The sequence below is a fragment of the Ictidomys tridecemlineatus genome, chromosome 12 (genome assembly GCF_052094955.1).
Source record: "Ictidomys tridecemlineatus isolate mIctTri1 chromosome 12, mIctTri1.hap1, whole genome shotgun sequence".
NCBI lineage: Eukaryota > Metazoa > Chordata > Mammalia > Rodentia > Sciuridae > Ictidomys > Ictidomys tridecemlineatus.
Window position 1 is genome coordinate 3,188,405 of NC_135488.1, and position 18,802 is coordinate 3,207,206.

An 18,802-nucleotide genomic window follows, 5' to 3' on the forward strand; every position below is an offset into this window, starting at 1 on the left:
AAATTAAAAAGTTTTTTCTCAGCAAGAGAAACACTAAGAGAGGTAAATAGGGAGCCTACATCCTGGGAACAAATTTTTACTCCTCACACTTCAGATGGAGCCCTAATATCCAGAGTATACAAAGAACTCAAAAAATTAAACAATAAGAAAACAAATAACCCAATCAACAAATAGGCCAAGGACTTGAACAGACACTTCTCAGAGGAGGACATACAATCAATCAACAAGTATATGAAAAAATGCTCACCATCTCCAGCAGTCAGAGAAATGCAAATCAAAACCACTCTAAGATACCATCTCACTCCAGTAAGCTTGGCAGCCATTATGAAGTCAAACAACAACAAGTGCTGGTGAGGATGTGGAGAAAAGGGTACTCTTGTACATTGCTGATGGAACTGCAAATTGATGAGGCCAATTTGGAAAGCAGTATGGAGGTTCCTTGGAAAGCTGAGAATGAAACCACCATTTGACCCAGTTACTCCCCTTCTTGGACTATTCCCTAAAGACCTTAAAAGAGCATACTATAGGAAAACTGCTACAAGGATGTTCATAGCAGCACAATTCACAATTGTGAGACTGTGGAATCAACCCAGATGCCCTTCAATAGATAAATGGATAAAAAAAATGTGGCATTTATACACCATGGAGTACTATGCAGCACTGAAAATGACAAAATCATGGAATTTGCAGGGAAATGGATGGCACTAGAGCAGATTATGCTTAGTGAAGCTAGCCAATCCCTGAAAAAACAAATACAAAATGTCTTCTTTGATATAATGAGAGCAACTAAGAACAGAGCATGGAGGAAGAGCAGGAAGAAAAGATTAACATTAAACAGAGATATGAGGTGGGAGGGAAAGGGAGAAAAAAGGGAAATTGCATGGAAATGGAGGGAGACCCTCATTGTTATACAAAATTACATATAAGAGGTTGTGAGGGGAATGGGATAATAAACAAGGAGGGAAATTAATTACAGGAGATGGGGTGGAGAGAGAAGATGGGAGGGGATTGGAGGGGAGGGGAGAGGGGATAGTAGAGGATAGGAAAGGCAGAAGAATACAACATACACTAGTATGGCAGTATGTAAAAAAAGTGGAGATGTAACCAATGTGAAACTGCAATTTGTATAGAGGGTAAAAATGGGAGTTCATAATCCACGTGAATCAAATGTATGAAATATGGTATGTCAAGAGCTTTGTAATGTTTTGAACAGCTAATAATGAAAATATATTTTTAAAAAATGACAGAAAACCACAAGAGAAAAGCAACATATGACATTCAAGGGAACTTCCATGTGTCTATCAGAAATTCCGAGAAGAAATATGCAGACAGGAGGAAAGAGAATAATATATGCAAAATGCTATGGAAAAAAACCTCAAGCAAGTATAACCAGTCATTGACCCCAAATCTTCTCATGAAATTTCTGAGCTAACTTTAAACAATTATCAAAATTTTGCCATTTTTGAATCTCATAAAAATAGAATCATGGGTAATGAGCTCCACTGTATCTAGCTCTTGTGTACTCTTGTAGGGGTCTTGAAGGCAGGAAATATTTTCACTGGTATATAGTATTTCATTGCATTCACTTCCCTTATTTCATTTTTCCATTCTACTCTTGATTGGCATTTAGCTGGTTTAGGTTGCAGTTATCACAGACAATGCTATGTGGACACTGCACATGGGAATCTGTGCACATCTGCTGGTGCTCTGAGTGGAAGGTCTCAATCACAGATATATACATGGCCAGGGCAGGTCTCCAGCTCAGGTACCACTTCACATTTCCAAACACATGAGCATGTTCTAGATCAATTCCCAGGCTGTTTGATGCTACTTATGGTTCAGTTTTATGGTCTTTCTGTTGAAGGTTTATGGTGGTTTGTTACAACTTTCACTCTCTGATGATTATTGATGTAGATCCCACTTTATACACCAGGTGACTGCATACGAGGCTGACAGAGAATACTTCCTTTGAAAAGGTCTTGTTCACAGTTTTTGTAATGTCATCTGTGTCATAAAAACTATCTTCATTTTTTGTCTCTGAAGACCAATTATCTTCCCCTGGGCATCTTGGCTGAGCTCACCCACCACCAGGTTCCCGTGTACCACAGGGTAAGAGCTCATCATGGTGCTTCTCCTGATTGGCCTCCTTTCTCTTCTCACCATTGGTGGGTGGAGCACTACTGCACTGAGTAGTGCACACACCTTCAAAGACACCAATTCAAGGTTGAGTGCTGGTGCTGACAAGTGGAAAGAAACAGGGTGCAGAGGAACTCCTCGAGGCCTAGAAAGACCCCTCTTCAGTGGCCCTGGGATGCTGGCTGCCCATGATCAGTGCCCTCAGCAGGTGGAGGCAGCAGGAGGAGCAGCTGGGGCAGCCCAGCCTCACACTTCTGCTCCTGGGAGGTTTTTGTCATGGCCTGTGTCACTGTGGGAGGGGAACCATAGCTTTGTAGACAGAAATAAGTGGCAGAATCATCAGGCTCCAGGCTGCTGATGGTGAGAGAATAATCTGATCCAGATCCACTGCCACTGAACCTCGAGGGGACACCAGAGTGCAAACGGTTGGTATAATAGATCAGGGGCTTAGGAGCTTGCCCTGGTTTCTGCTGGTACCAGCTTAAGACATTGCTAATGCCCTCACTGGCCTGGCACCTGAGGGAGACTGTTTCTCCTTGAGATTTAGACAGGGAGGCTGGAGACTGTGTCATTGTGATGTCACACTTGGCACCTACAATAGAACAGATGAGAATTAATATGCACAGAATTAATAATGTCATAAGAGGATTTCCCTGAACACCAGGTAGAACTGATGAAATTGGTCTGAGCACATCTCCAGTGTATCCCTCCTTACCTGGGAGGCAGAGCAGCAGGAGCCCCAGGAGTTGCGCAGGGGCCCTCATGGCCATGCTGTGTCCTAACAGGGACTGAATCCTGCACAGGATGTGAGCAGCCTCTTAAGAAGTCCTCAGGGCAGTGGGCTGTGCTGTGGGCACATGCAAATCAGCAGGGCTGGGCAGGCTGGGCACAGCTGCAGAAAGGCTCCTCTAAGGGCTGGCCACGTGTCCCCAGATGTCGCACCATAGGCCAGGGCAGCCCAGATTTGCTAGAGAAAATGTGTTTCCTGAGAAGCACAGGAGAGAACCATCCCTCCTTCCTGTGAGCAGAGAGATCTCTTGGTCTCATCAAGGTTCAGGACACACTTCTCCTGCTCACTCTCCAACCAAGATGAGGTTCATGAGCTCTGTCACAGCACCACACACACCACACCCTGCAGGAGGAGTCACTGACCTCTTCCCTTTTATACCTGAGCACAATATTTATTCCAGAGAGGCTTCCTCTATACCTTACTCCTTGAAGTCCTGGGCATGAAAAATCATCAGTGTTTGCAGCCAGAAATGCAAAGGGGGGTAAGAGGAAGCAACAGAAACAGACACAACACACCAAGTACAGGCACCAAGGTTGGTAAGGAAGGGAAGGACTTTGACCATATGCCACTGGTGTCCCTTCATCCTGGTCTCCTGGACAAGTTGTTCCTCTGCCCTGAGTCTACCCTGTATCCTACCCTGTCTTTATTCTGTCACCAAATCTCACCCAGGTCCTAAGAGAACACTGTCCCTGAGGCTGGTGCAAGGCTGGGGCCCATGCTTGGTGAGGAGAAAGATGTTTCAGAAGACTGGGCTGGAAAACCCTCCAGGCTACTGGAGCAAAAGAGGACACCTGGGTGGTGGAGGGGACACTGAAGCAAGGAGAAGAGGGTGTCCCCTCATGAAGATGGTGTTAGTGCAGGCCTCTGTCAAGGTCAAATGTGGAGCACGGTGAGGAAGACACACTGCAGTGTGGCCCCAGTGTGCAGGTGGGGACATAGGCAGAGGGAGGAGGGCTTCTGTTACAGCTTACATCTGAAGTGTCCCCCAAAGTCTCATGGGGTGAAGACCTCTTTACAGTATTCATCCATTTGATGAATGAATGATTTAAATAATTTTGGGGGTAGAACCTGTGGGAAGGAGGAGGTCGCTGAGATTGTGCCCTGCAGGGTGCTTCTTTACCCTGAGCCCTTCCTCCTACCTTTCTTATCCCATGGCTGAGCAGCATTCCTCTACCCAGACCGTCCGCCATGATACTTCTGCCTTGGAGCCAGCTGATCATGAACTGAAACTGTGACCCAGAGTAACTCTTTCCTCCTCTAAAGTGTTTTACCCCCAGGTTTTTTTCACAGTGACAAAAGGCAATTGACACAGCATCCGTATCTGTGTGTAAAGATTGAGGTGCCCTGGCAAGGGGTATCAGAGCAGGATCAGAGTATATTCACGAGTGGGCATGAGGCTGACTAATGGAGGGCAGGCCAATGTCAAGAGGTTGTTTTCAGTCAGAGGAATGTTGGTGGGAAACAATTCACCAGAGACAATCAGAACCATGATTCTCACTGTAGGTGGAAGGGATCCCAAACAAAAAGGGACATCGCTAGAACAAACATGATTTTGACTAGAATCAGAAATATCAGAATAATCTCAGATTGTATGTAGGAATAGATAGGGACAAGGGGGGAGAATTCTATGTTAGTTCTTTCTCACTGATGAGAGAGCATTTATTTCCCCTGCAGCTATTTTCTTTAAGACTCACTGGGCAGCAAGTGTCACAAGTCCTGGGTTTAACTGGAGATTTCCATAGTAGAAGAGGACTGAGTCCAGTTTCTTCTCATGTCAGGGTGATTGCATCTGAACTGATGATCTCCTGGGCTTTGTTCCAGTGGGTCACTGGTTAGTGGGTTCTGGGTCCACTGCACTGGGACATGGATTTCAGACTCTTTCTTCCCTGGCTGGGACAGAGTGAGCCTGTGGTGTTTTGGCCAACAAGGCTGTGCTGCTTTTCCAGACAGCCCGGGTACGGACCTCCATCCACACAGTGGGGAAGTTGGAGTGTGGGCTGCGACCAGCCAAGGCCCCTGTCATGGTTTCTCTTGTACAATAAACCCCTGGGGCTGTCCTCCTGTCCTAAGTGCCAGATTCCCTGAGAACACTGTGAGGAGAGGTGGGTTTGCATGGTGGTGTTTCTGGATTTTGGAGGTGAGGTTCTCCTTGTTTCTTATCTCAATGAGCAGAAGTAAGTAAAATGAAAGAAAATGGATTGAAGTTCCTTTGAGAGGAAGAAACCAAAAGTTTTGAGTTAGACAGGGTCCAGAGGGCTGAACACCTTGGTAGGAAGTGTGCAGGTGGGGGAGATTTGCTCATCTTTCAGATTCTTTCCTTGGGAATATGGGAATGTCCTCCTGCCTTGGACTGTGGGGCACTCATATTGCAGAAGCAGATGGACTGTGAATCTCCTCTCTCTCTCTCTGTCTCTCTCTCTCTGTGTCTCTCTCTCTCTTTTTCTTTTTTTGTGGTGCTGGTGAAAATACCAAAACACCTTGTGCATGTGAGGCAAGTTCTCTACCAACTTAGCTAAGTCACCATCCCCCGGGTAAAGTGTGAATCTGATTGATTGTAAGCACTGATTTTAATGTTTTATAAAGAAAAAGTGATGTCCCCATATTATTTCTATTGGTAAAAGTCATTGATAACATTAAATAAATGAAAATATTATAATTTACTTGTTTGTTAACAACAGTTCTAGTTTAATGCTAAAATTTCAGAAATGTCAAACAGTTTGCTTTGGATATGAAATGCCCTCGGATGTCAATAATATTTGATTTATTATTGTGTTTCATGTTTTTAGTTCCATGTCCTGGCCCATCATGTCATTTTATTATTTGTTTTTTATAAAATCTGACATCTGGGAGGACTCTCCACTCCAACACGCTTATTATTTTCATTCCTACTCAAGTTGTCCTTCTGATTTTTGATGCAGAACCCCTGACTCGGTGGTCTTGGGCCTTGTAGGACCATGTTTGAGGATTCAAGAGGACTTGGGGTGGCCGTGCCTCCTCAGTGGATCCAGGTGTCCGCTCAGCAGTGAGGCTGTAACTGAGGCAGGCTGGTGGCCCTTCCCTGCTCCAACATGCACCTTGGAATAGCAGCCTTGGCAGGGTGGGGGCAGCCCCACTTCCCAGGGGATCCTGCTTCTCCCTCCCCTCCCTGCTTACTCAGAGCCTGCTGCAGTCCTGGCAGTCCTTGGAGGATGGTGTCCAGGGTCCTGGGCACACTGACCCTAGCTGATAGCCTGACCTCTGGCTTGAATGGGGCCCTGCAGGGCTCTCAGGAGTGGGTTCTGGGCTGCCTTCTGGCTGTGGCTGAAGAGCCAGGTCCTGAGCCCAGGTGTGGGAAATGCTGTTCAAGCCTCAAGGCCAAGGTGGCTGTAGCTCAGGCCTGTCCTGGTCACGGGGGATGGAAACTGACCCCAAGGTTGTCACTTCCCTTTGTCTCTCTTTCTTTTATTACCATTTCCTCAATCCTCCTTCCTCCCTCCCTCTGTCCTTTCATTTCCACATTTTTATTTACTTTGTTGTGTTTTTCTAGCTTTTACATTATTATACAAGAATTCTTGATTTTAGGTGTCACTTCTGAAAAACTCAACTCAAATATATTTCCTATGATTGCTGAACTTCATCTATCTATCTATGTATTTATCCATCTACCTACCTACCTACCTACCCATCTATCTGGTATCTATCAGCCTGTATATATAGCCTATCATTTTTGTAAATTTCAATGTATTGAAGTATATTTCCTCACATTTCTGAAATCTCTTTCTCTCTCTGTCTCTCTCTCTCTATGTATGTATATATGTATACATACATATACAATATGTATTTCAATTTATGTACTTAGCCTGTCATTTCTGTACAATTAAACCTATAAATATCACTTTGATTTAAACTAAGTCCCTCCTTCCATCATACAGTAGTTTGGATTCTTTGAACTTCTATGTTGAGTTCTGTGTTTTTTGTTCCCCAAACTATACATTCTGGTACTTTTATGTCTTAAATGATATCAAATACTCCCCCCACCCCTGAAGTACAGGTTTTTGGTTTCTTATTTGCTAATGGCTTTGCAAGGCTCCTGCAGCCTCAGTCCTGCTACCCACAGTTTATGCATGAGGACTTTGCAATGTCACCTGAGCTCAAAAGCAGACAGGTTCAGCAGGTTGTTGTCTCAGACAGAGGTGTGCATTTTCCTGTGGCTCTGGGCCTATGGTGAGAGATTTAAGTGCTAGATATCTTCAGATTAATAGGTTTATAGGACTGGCAAGCTAATTTTAAGATGTAGTGATAAAAAATGTCTACTTCCAATATGGACCTAATAGTGTACTGACTTAATGCTAATTGAAAGTGAATGTCACATGAAATGATCCAATGCATATGTGAAAAATTTGTGTGTGTGTGTGTGTGTGTGTGAGAGAGAGAGAGAGAGAGAGAGAGAGAGAGAGAGAGAGAGAGAGAGAGAGAGAGAGAGAGAGAGAGAGAGAGAGAGAGAGAGAGAGAGAGAGAGAAAGTTAATGGTCCATTCCTGATTTTTCTGACTGCAGGTACTTGTGAGGACAAGGTGATGTCCCAGTCTCCAGGCTCCCTGGCAGTGTCTGCAGGAGACATGGTCACCATCAGCTACAAGTCCAGCCAGAGTCTCTTATCCAACCACAAGGACTACATGGCCTGGCACCAGCAGGAGCCAGGACAGGTCCCAGGCTGCTGAACTCCTGGGCATCCATGTGGGCAGCTGGGGTCCCCTGGAGGTTCAGAGGCAGTGGGTTAGGGACAGATTTTCCTCTCCATCAGCAGCCCCAGGCTGAGGACATGGCCGATTGTTCCTATAGCAGCACCGCAGTGCTGCTCCCAAGAGCCTCAGCCTCATACCAAGCCTCCCCCAGGTTGAAGGTGAGGGAGCCTTTGCTGCCCTGGCTGCTTCCCCCTCCCAGAGCCCTGAGCTCTCCTGCCTCCTCTCCTGACAGAACACATGTCTTGATCATTCATGGAGGGTGTGCAGGGCCCAGGAGAAAATTCAGGAACTGGGCCTGTAGGGGTGGTTTATTTATTTATTGGGGGTCATTAAGCACAAGTGCTGGGCAGGTCTCCTGAGAACAGTAGAGAGTTTTCATGGTACATGAACCTGTTTCCATGGAGAGATCACAAGACTCAGCCAATATTGTCTTCACCCTCACAGAAGAACCTAGTGATGTTCACACACTGAGGACTGATTCTCCTCATGCCTCCTTCAATCTGGACCTTAACATTTTGATTCCTTGTTTTTCTGGGTCCTTCTTGATCTGTAATCACCTTCCATTTGCTTCCTTCAAGTAGTGCTTTGCCTGCCTTGGGTTTCACAACCCTTGACACCTCTCTCTCTCTCTCTCTCTCTCTCTCTCTCTCTCTCTCTCTCTCTCTCTCTCTCTCTCTCCCTTCCTCAGACATTGCATGTCAAAGGAGCCTTTCGGGTGATGTTCACTATAAGTAGTTCCTGCTCTGCCCCCTCTTCTGTCCCCTGTCACCTTCTCATTTCTATCAGGTGTTCTCATCATTTTCTTTTCATTTCTGTAATTTATTAAAATATTTTAAAACAACAAACGCCTGGGCTAAAGCTAAGTGTCCACTGCAGTTCAAGCCTTTGGCTCCTGGTGAGGATCTTCCCATACTCCACATATTCTCCTGACCTCAGCTGTCCTCATTCTCCCACAGGCCATTCTCTAGTTCCTTAGCTCTGCCACTCTAGACACAGGTGAGGGCATTTTCTTGACCCATCATCATCCTGTGTCCACTTTCTAATCAGGTCCATTCCTGGGCAGTTGGGTCTGATGTTGTGATGGGAGGAGGTGGTGCTCAAGTCCCCTCCACCTTGAGTGTTAAGACACAGTTTGATCCATGTGCACCTGCAGGACATCAGGGCACCACAAGCCTAGAGTGACCTCTCCACCTCTGATTGTTCCCAGATGGGGGTGGGCTCTCCAGGATGAGAGGCAGAGAGAGTGGAGTGTGCACATCATTGTATCCTGCTGGGTCCTGGAATAATAAGGAAGAAGTAGAAGACTGAGGTCAAGCACTATCAGCCATTTCTATCATTGTCCTCTATTAATGATTGCAGGCTAAGTCATCTGAATGAGTTTGTGATTAGGTTTGAATCCCAATTTCACAAAGAGCTGCATTAGCAAGAACAAGGGGACCTCTAGAAGTTTTGTACACCATCGCCCTGCCTCTGCCAGAGTCCTGCCCAGGGCCCAGGTCCTGCTCCTCCTGCAGTGTCCATGATCATCTTGTCCTATCAGAAGGGGCCTGGACATTTCTGTGCTTGTCCTCCACATGCCAGGCCAGGCTGCTGCAGCTGACAGGAGCATGCATGGGTGTTCCCTGGGCTGTGGCTGACACAGTTGTGGTCCACAGCCCTCAGCTGCACCTGTTTCCGTTTTCTTCCTCCCTTCCTTCCTCCCTCCCTCCCGATCATCCTTCCTTCCTTCCTTCGTTCCTTCGTTCCTTCCTTCCTTCCTTCCTTCCTTCCTTCCTTCCTTCCTTCCTTCCTTCCTTCCTTCCTTCCTTCCTTCCTTCCTTCCTCCCTCCCTCCCTCCCTTCCTCCTTCCCTCCATCTCTCCCTTCCTCTCATCTCTGCCATGCGACCAGTGCTGCCTTCATGAAAGAAGGTTTGATTCATAAGAAATTGCTAGGGAGTTTTAAATTAAAGAGACAAGACCCTTATTACCTTCAATAGTTTCTTTTGTTTCAATTTCGTTGATTTCTGCTCTGATTTTAATTATTTCTTGCCTTCTGCTGCATTTTGCTGTTGTTTTGCTCCTCCTTTTCTAGGGCTCTAAGATGAAGTGTGATCTCATTTATTTGTTGGTTTTTTCTTTTTTTGAGGAATGACCTCCAGGCAATGAATTTCCCTCTTAAAACTGCTTTCATTGTGTCCCATACATTCTGATATGTTGTGTCTGTATTTTAATTTATCTCTAAGAATTTTTGATTTCCTCATTTATGTCTTCTGTAACCCATTGATCATTCAGTAACATATTGTTCATTTTCCATGTGATGTAGGATTTTTCCTTCCCCTTTTATCATTGATTTCCAGTTTCTTTTTGTTATGATCCGATAAAATGCATGGTATTATCTCCACCTCTTTATATTTACTGAGGGTTGCCCTATGGCATAATATATGGTCTATTTTTGAGACGGATCCATGTGCTACTGAGAAAAAAGTATATCCACTTGATGATGGTTGATATATTCTATATATGTCAGTTACGTCTAGGTTATTGATTTTGTTATTGAGTTCTATATTTTTTTTTATTCAAGTTTTGTTTGGAGAATCTGTTCAATGGTGAGAGAGGTGTGTTGAAGTCACTCATAATTATTGTGTTGTGGTCTATTTGATTTTTGAATTTGAGGAGAGTTCCTTTGAGAGGAAGAAACCAAAAGTTTTGAGTTAGACAGGGTCCAGAGGGCTGGACCAACTTGGTAGGAAGTGTGCAGGTGGGGGAGATTTGCTCATCTTTCAGATTCTTTCCTTGGGACTATGGGAATGTCCTCCTGCCTTGGACTGTGGGGCACTCATATTGCAGAAGCAGATAGACTGTGAATCTCCTCTCTCTCTCTCTCTCTCTCTCTCTCTCTCTCTCTCTCTCTCTCTCTCTCTCTTTCTCTCTCTCTCTCTCTTTTTCTTTTTTTGTGGTGCTGGTGAAAATACCAAACACCTTGTGCATGTGAGGCAAGTTCTCTACCAACTGAGCTAAGTCACCAGCCCCCAGGTAAAGTGTGAATCTGATTGATTGTAAGCACTGATTTTAATGTTTTATAAAGAAAAAGTGATGTCCCCATATTATTTCTATTGGTAAAAGTCATTGATAATATTAAATAAATGAAAATATTAAAATTTACTTGTTAACAACAGTTCTAGTTTAATGCTAAAATTTCAGAAATGTCAAACAGTTTGCTTTGGATATGAAATGTCCTCGGATGTCAATAATATTTGATTTATTATTGTGTTTCATGTTTTTAGTTCCATGTCCTTGCCCATCATGTCATTTTATAATTTGTTTTTTTAATGTGCTTTCACAGCTCCAAATCTGACATCTGGGAGGACTCTCCACTCCATCATGCTTATTGTTTTCATTCCTACTCAAGTTGTCCTTCTGATTTTTGTTGCAGAACCCCTGACTCTGTGGTCTTGGGCCTTGTAGGACCATGTTTGAGGATTCAAGAGGACTTGGGGTGGCCATGTCTCCTCAGAGGCTCCACATGGCTGCTCAGCAGTGAGGCTGTAACTGAGGCAGGCTGGTGGCCCTTCCCCTCTCCAACATGCACCTTGGAATAGCAGCCTTGGCAGGGTGGGGGCAGCCCCACTTCCCAGGGGATCCTGCTTCTCCCTCCCCTCCCTGCTTACTCAGATCCTGCTGCAGTCCTGGCAGTCCTGGGAGGATGGTGTCCAGGGTCCTGGGCACACTGATCCTAGCTGATAGCCTGACCTCTGGCTTGAATGGGGCCCTGCAGGGCTCTCAGGAGTGGGTTCTGGGCTGCCTTCTGGCTGTGGCTGCAGAGCCAGGTCCTGAGCTCTGATGTGGGCAATGCTGTTCAAGCCTCAGGGCCAAGGTGGCCGTAGCTCAGGTCTGTCCTGGTCACGGGGGATGGAAACTGACCCCAAGGTTGTCACTTCCCTTTGTCTCTCTTTCTTTTTTTACCATCTCCTCAATCCTCCTTCCTCCCTCCCTCTGTCCTTTCATTTCCACATTTTTTTCTTTATTTTGTTGTGTTTTTCTAGCTTTTAAATTATTATACAAGAATTCTTGATTTTAGGTGTCACTTCTGAAAAACTCAACTCAAATATATTTCCTATGATTGCTGAACTTCATCTATCTATCTATCTATCTATCTACCTACCTACCTACCTACCTACCTATCTATCTGGTATCTATCAGCCTGTATATATAGCCTATCATTTTTGTAAATTTCAATGTATTGAAGTATATTTCCTCACATTTCTGAAATCTCCTCTCTCTCTCTCTCTCTCTCTCTCTCTCTCTCTCTCTCTATATATATATATATATATATATATATATATATATATATATATATATGTATGTATATATGTATCATACATATACAATATGTATTTCAATTTATGTACTTAGCCTGTCATTTCTGTACAATTAAACCTATAAATATCACTTTGATTTAAACTAAGCCCCTCCTCCATCATACAGTAGTTTGGATTCTTTGAACTTCTATGTTGAGTTCTGTGTTTTTTGTTCCCCAAACTATACATTCTGGTACTTTTATGTCTTAAATGATATCAAATACTCTCCCCACCCCTGAAGTACAGGTTTTTGGTTTCTTATTTGCTAATGGCTTTGCAAGGCTCCTGCAGCCTCAGTCCTGCTGCCCACAGTTTATGCATGAGGACTTTGCAATGTCACCTGAGCTCAAAGGTGGACATGTCCAGCAGGTTGTTGTCTCAGACAGAGGTGTGCATTTTCCTGTGGCTCTGGGCCTCTGGTGAGAGATTTAAGTGCTAGATATCTTCAGATTAATAGGTTTATAGGACTGGCAAGCTAATTTTAAGATGTAGTGAGAAAAAATGACTACTTCCAATATGGACCTAATAGTGTACTGACTTAATGCTAATTGAAAGTGAATGTCACATGAAATGATCCAATGCATATGTGAAAAATTTGAGTGTGTGTATGTGTGTGTGTGTGTGTGTGTGTGTGTGTGTGTGTGTGTGTGTGTGTGAGAGAGAGAGAGAGAGAGAGAGAGAGAGAGAGAGAGAGAGAGAGAGAGAGTGTTAATGGTCCATTCCTGATTTTTCTGACCGCAGGTACTTGTGAGGACAAGGTGATGTCCCAGTCTCCAGGCTCCCTGGCAGTGTCTGCAGGAGACATGGTCACCATCAGCTACAAGTCCAGCCAGAGTCTCTTATCCAACCACAAGGACTACATGGCCTGGCACCAGCAGAAGCCAGGACAGGTCCCAGGCTGCTGAACTCCTGGGCATCCATGTGGGCAGCTGGGGTCCCCTGGAGTTTCAGGGGCAGTGGGTTAGGGACAGATTTTCCTCTCCATCAGCAGCCCCAGGCTGAGGACATGGTCGACTGTTCCTATAGCAGCACCACAGTGCTGCTCCCAAGAGCCTCAGCCTCATACCAAGCCTCCCCCAGGTTGAAGGTGAGGGAGCCTTTGCTGCCCTGGCTGCTTCCCCCTCCCAGAGCCCTGAGCTCTCCTGCCTCCTCTCCTGACAGAACACATGTCTTGATCATTCATGGAGGGTGTGCAGGGCCCAGGAGAAAATTCAGGAACTGGGCCTGTAGGGGTGGTTTATTTATTTATTGGGGGTCATTAAGCACAAGTGCTGGGCAGGTCTCCTGAGAACAGTAGAGAGTTTTCATGGTACATGAACCTGTTTCCATGGAGAGATCACAAGACTCAGCCAATATTGTCTTCATCCTCACAGAAGAACCTAGTGATGTTCACACACTGAGGACTGATTCTCCTCATGCCTCCTTCAATCTGGACCTTAACATTTTGATTCCTTGTTTTTCTGGGTCCTTCTTGATCTGTAATAACCTTCCATTTGCTTCCTTCAAGTAGCACTTTGCCTGCCTTGGGTTTCTCAACCCTTGACACCTCTCTCTCTCTCTCTCTCTCTCTCTCTCTCTCTCTCTCTCTCTCTCTCTCTCTCTCTCCCTTCCTCAGACATTGCATGTCAAAGGAGCCTTTCTGGTGATGTTCACTATAAGTAGTTCCTGCTCTGTCCCCTCTTCTGGCCCCTGGCCCCTTCTCATTTCTATCAGCTGTTCTCATCATTTTCTTTTCATTTCTGTAATTTATTAAAATATTTTAAAACAACAAACGCCTGGGCTAAAGCTAAGTGTCCACTGCAGTTCAAGCCTTTGGCTCCTGGTGAGGATCTTCCCATATTCAACATGTTCTCCTGACCTCAGCTGTCCTCATTCTCCCACAGGCCATTCTCTAGTTCCTTAGCTCTGCCACTCTAGACACAAGTGAGGGCATTTTCTTGACCCATCATCATCCTGTGTCCACTTTCTAATCAGGTCCATTCCTGGGCAGTTGGGTCTGATGTTGTGATGGGAGGAGGTGGTGCTCAAGTCCCCTCCACCTTGAGTGTTAAGACACAGTTTGATCCATGTGCACCTGCAGGACATCAGGGCACCACAAGCCTAGAGTGACCTCTCCACCTCTGATTGTTCCCAGATGGGGGTGGGCTCTCCAGGATGAGAGGCAGGGAGAGTGGAGTGTGCACATCATTGTATCCTGCTGGGTCCTGGAATAGTAAGGAAGAAGTAGAAGACTGAGGTCAAGCATTATCAGCCATTTCTATGATTGTCCTCTATTAATGATTGCAGGCTAAGTCATCTGAATGAGTTTGTGATTAGGTTTGAATCCCAATTTCACAAAGAACAGCATTAGCAAGAACAAGGGGACCTCTAGAAGTTTTGTACACCATCGCCCTGCCTCTGCCAGAGTCCTGCCCAGGGCCCAGGTCCTGCTCCTCCTGCAGTGTCCATGATCATCTTGTCTTGTCAGAAGGGGCCAGGACATTTCTGTGCTTGTCCTCCACATGCCAGGCCAGGCTGCTGCAGCTGACAGGGCCATGCATGGGTGTTCCCTGGGCTGTGGCTGACACAGTTGTGGTCCACAGCCCTCAGCTGCACCTGTTTCCCTTTTCCTTCCTCCCTTCCTCCCTCCCTCCCTCCCGATCATCCATCCTTCCTTCCTTCCTTCCTTCCTTCCTTCCTTCCTTCCTTCCTTCCTTCCTTCCTTCCTTCCTTCCTTCCTTCCTCCCTCCCTCCCTCCCTTTCTTCCTCCTTCCCTCCATCTCTCCCTTCCTCCCATCTCTGCCATGCGACCAGCGCTGGCTTCATGAAAGAAGGTTTGATTCATAAGAACTTGCTCGGGAGTTTTAAATTAAAGAGACAAGACCCTTATTACCTTTATTACCTGCTCCTGGACGGCCTCTCTTAGCTCTTGTCTCCAGCCACTTAATGCTGTGGTGAGGTTTACAGAAGAAATGAGACAGAGAGAGAGAGAGAGAGAGAGAGAGAGAGAGAGAGAGAGAGAGAGAGAGAGAGAGAGAGAGAGAGAGAGAACGAGAGCATGCCAGGAAGTGGGCTTTTATTGGGGAACAAAAAATTCCAGGGCAAAATCCCATCCAATGAAGGATAAAGGAGCCAGCATTATTCCAAGGTCAGGGGCGACGATTGGGTCTTCAGGGCAGTGACCAGACATGCCTCTGGACAGACAAGCCTTCGGACCTGGAGAAGGGTCAGGAAAGCTCTGACACAGCTGTGTCTAAGCGCCTCTCACCCAGCCAGGGAGGTAAATCAAATCACATTCGAGGATGGTCTCCCACACCCTTATTTCCTCCCTCCCTCCATCCCTTTATTCCTTTTTGCTTTCTTTCCATCCTTGGATTAAACTCAGAGTTCTTTACCCATGAGCTCTGTTGCAGCACTATTTATTTATTTATTTTGGAATTGGTCTCACTCTGTTGTTGAGGGTGGCCTCAATCCTGATCTACTCCTGCCTCACTCTGTTGTAACCTGGATTGCACATATGAACACCATGGCTGGCATTGTATTAGTTTTCTATTGATGCACAACAAATTAACACAATCCCTGGTGATCTTACAATTTCTATAGGAGAGAAGTTAGGAAGACTTAGACTGGGTCCTAGTCTCAGCTTCGCATTGGCTACAATCAAGGTGTTTCTCACTGCATCTCATCTGCAGACTTGAAGAATCTGCTTCCAAGGACACTAAGGGTTTTGGGGATTGTGTGGTTGAGGATGCTAGATTATTGGTGGCTATAGATCAGAGTCTATTATAGGACCCTGCAGGCCACCAGAGGGTCCTACCAAATGGGCTGCTCAGTAATGAGACCAGTCTAAAGAATCCTTCCACAAGAGTGAGAGGCTGACTCCCATTTAAGGGCTCTGATGTGAATCAATCAGGCCCACCCAGAATAATCTCCTTTTGACTCACTTAAAATGAACAGCCTTGGCATGTTAATTGTATCTGCATAATAATCCCTTCACCTTTCCAATATTTCCTGAACCAAAAGCAAACCTCATGTTCTGTCCTCTGGGCCCATGTCTCAGGATAGTGAGTGTGAACACCAGCTACTAGGTGTCTTGAGGAGGCAAGATTTCTTATCATTTTGATTTTTTAAAAAATCATTTCTCCAAAATGGTCTGTGTTAGAAGACCATTAAAATGACAGCTCTTTAGGTGAAGAGCATCATAAATGTACCTCCAGGTGATTTCTAACTGAGTTTCCCAGGTCCTCATGTTTCTCAGATTCTTCTCAAGTGAGAGAAAATTCAGATTCTCTATTGCTTTATGGGCAAATATAAACACATGAAGGAACAAATAATGTAAACATAGGATTCTCAATTTTTTAATATTAAAGAAAGAAGAAAAGTTTAAAACCCATAGCCCAGTTTCTGTTTCAATAAACTAATAAAAGAAGAGCTGACCAAACCCAAATAAAGCCAAATCAAGGAAATCAAATTATAACTATCAAATCCTGAAAGAGGTTCTCAAATGGTGGGTCAGAGGAAGGTGGCACTGTCCACCTGCCCCTCAGCTCAGGATTGTCCATGGGAAGCTGTAACTTCTCAGGGGGACTCTGTATCAGAGCTGCTCTGTGAGCTGCACATCCCCTGTGAGCACTCTGCAGCCTACAGGACCTGTACTGGGAGACACAACATGAGAGACACTGGGGATGTGCTCAGACCAATTTCATCAGTGCTGCCTGGTGTTCAGGGAAATCCTCTTATGACATTATTAATTGTGTGCATATTAATTCTTATCTGTTCAATTGTAGGTGCCAGATGTGACATCACAATGACCCAGTCTCCAGCCTTTGTGTCTAAATCTCAAGGAGAAACAGTCTCCATCAGGTGCCAGGCCAGTGAGGGCATTAGCAATTACTTAAGCTGGTACCAGCAGAAACCAGGGCAAGCTCCTAAGCCCCTGATCTATGATACCAACCGTTTGCAATCTGGGGTCCCCTCGAGGTTCAGTGGCAGTGGATCTGAATCAGATTATTGTCTCACTATCAGCAGCCTGGAGCCTGAAGATTCTGCCACTTATATCTGTCTACAAAGCTATAGTTCCCCTCCCACAGTGACACAGGCCATGACAAAAACCTCCCAGGAAGTAGAAGTGTGAGGCTGGGCTGCCCCAGCTGCTCCTTCTGCTGCCTCCACCTGCTGAGGGCACTGCTCATGGGCAGCCAGCATCCCAGGGCCACTGAAGAGGGGTCTTTCTAGGCCTCGAGGAGTTCCTCTGCACCCTGTTTCTTTCCACTTGTCAGCACCAGCACTCAACCTTGAATTGGTGTCTTTGAAGGTGTGTGCACTACTCATTGCAGTAGTGCTCCACCCACCAATGGTGAGAAGAGAAAGGAGGCCAACCAGGAGAAGCACCATGATGAGCTCTTACCCAGTGGTATACAGGAACCTGGTGCTGGGTGAGCTCAGCCAGGATGCCCAGGTAAAGAGAATTGGTCTTCAGAGACAAAAAATGAAGATAGTTTTTTTTGACAGACATGACATTACAAAAACTGTGGACAAGACCTTTTCATAGAAAGTATTCTCTGTCAGCCTCATGCAGTCACCTGGTGTATAAAGTGGGATCTACATCAATAATCATCAGAGAAATTTGTAACAAACCACCATAAACCTTCAACAGAAAGACCATAAAACTGAACCATAAGTAGCATCAAACAGCCTGGGAATTGATCTAGAACATGATCATGTGTTTGGAAATGTGAAGTGGTACCTGAGCTGGAGACCTGCCCTGACCATGTATATATCTGTGATTGAGACCTTCCACTCATAGCACCAGCAGATGTGCACAGATTCCCATGTGCAGTGACCACATAGCATTCTCTGTGATAACTGCAACCTAAACCAGCTAAATGCCAATCTAGAGTAGAATGAAAAAATGAAATAAGGGAAGTGAATGCAATGAAATACTATATACCATTGAAAACATTTCCTGCCTTCAAGACCCCTACAAGAGTACGCAAGAGCTAGATACAGTGGAGCTCATTACCCATGATTTTATTTTTATGAGATTCAAAAATGGCAAAATTTTGATAATTATTTAAAGTTAGCTCAGAAATTTCATGAGAAAATTTGGGGTCAATGACTGGTTATACTTGCTTGAGGTTTTTTTCCATAGCATTTTGCATATATTATTCTCTTTCCTCCTGTCTGCATATTTCTTCTCGGAATTTTCTGATAGACACATGGAAGTTCCCTTGAATGTCATATGTTGCTTTTCTCTTGTGGTTTTCTGTCATTTTTTTAAAATTTATTTTCATTATTAGTTGTTCAAAACATTACAAAGGTCTTTACATACCATATTTCATACATTTAATTCAAGCAGATTATGAACTCCCATTTTTACCCTCTATACAAATTGCAGTTTCACATTGGTTACATCTCCACTTTTTTTACATACTGCCATACTAGTGTATGTTGTATTCTTCTGCCTTTCCTATCCTCTACTATCCCCTCTCCCCTCCCCACCCCTCCCCTCCCATCTTCTCTCTCCACCCCATCTACTGTAATTAATTTCTCTCTCTTGTTTTTTCCCCTTTTCTTTTCACTTCTTCTTATATGTAATTTTGTATAACAATGAGGGTCTCCTTCCTTTACCATGCGATTTCCCTTCTCTCTCCCTTTCCTTCCCTCCTCTCGTCCTTGTGTAATGGTGATCTTCTTCTCATGCTCTTCCTCCCTGCTCTGTTCTTAGTTGCTCTCCTTATAAAAAAGATGACATTTGGCATTTGTTTTTAGGGATTGACTACCTTCACTTAGCATAGTCTTCTCTAGTGCCATCCATTTCCCTGCAAATGCCATGA

The 18,802-nt window shown here is 44.9% G+C and overlaps 1 gene segment (V, D, J or C); it reads right to left on the reverse strand.

The window, feature by feature from the left end:
- The window catches only part of LOC101957672 (Ig kappa chain C region, A allele-like), a 250,397-nt gene extending 247,483 nt beyond the window's left edge, over positions 1 to 2,914 (reverse strand). Inside the window, 1 exon segment of the C gene segment in view lies at positions 2,852 to 2,914. Coding sequence covers positions 2,852 to 2,906 — 55 coding nt within the window.
- Between the last annotated feature and the right edge of the window lie 15,888 nt (positions 2,915 to 18,802).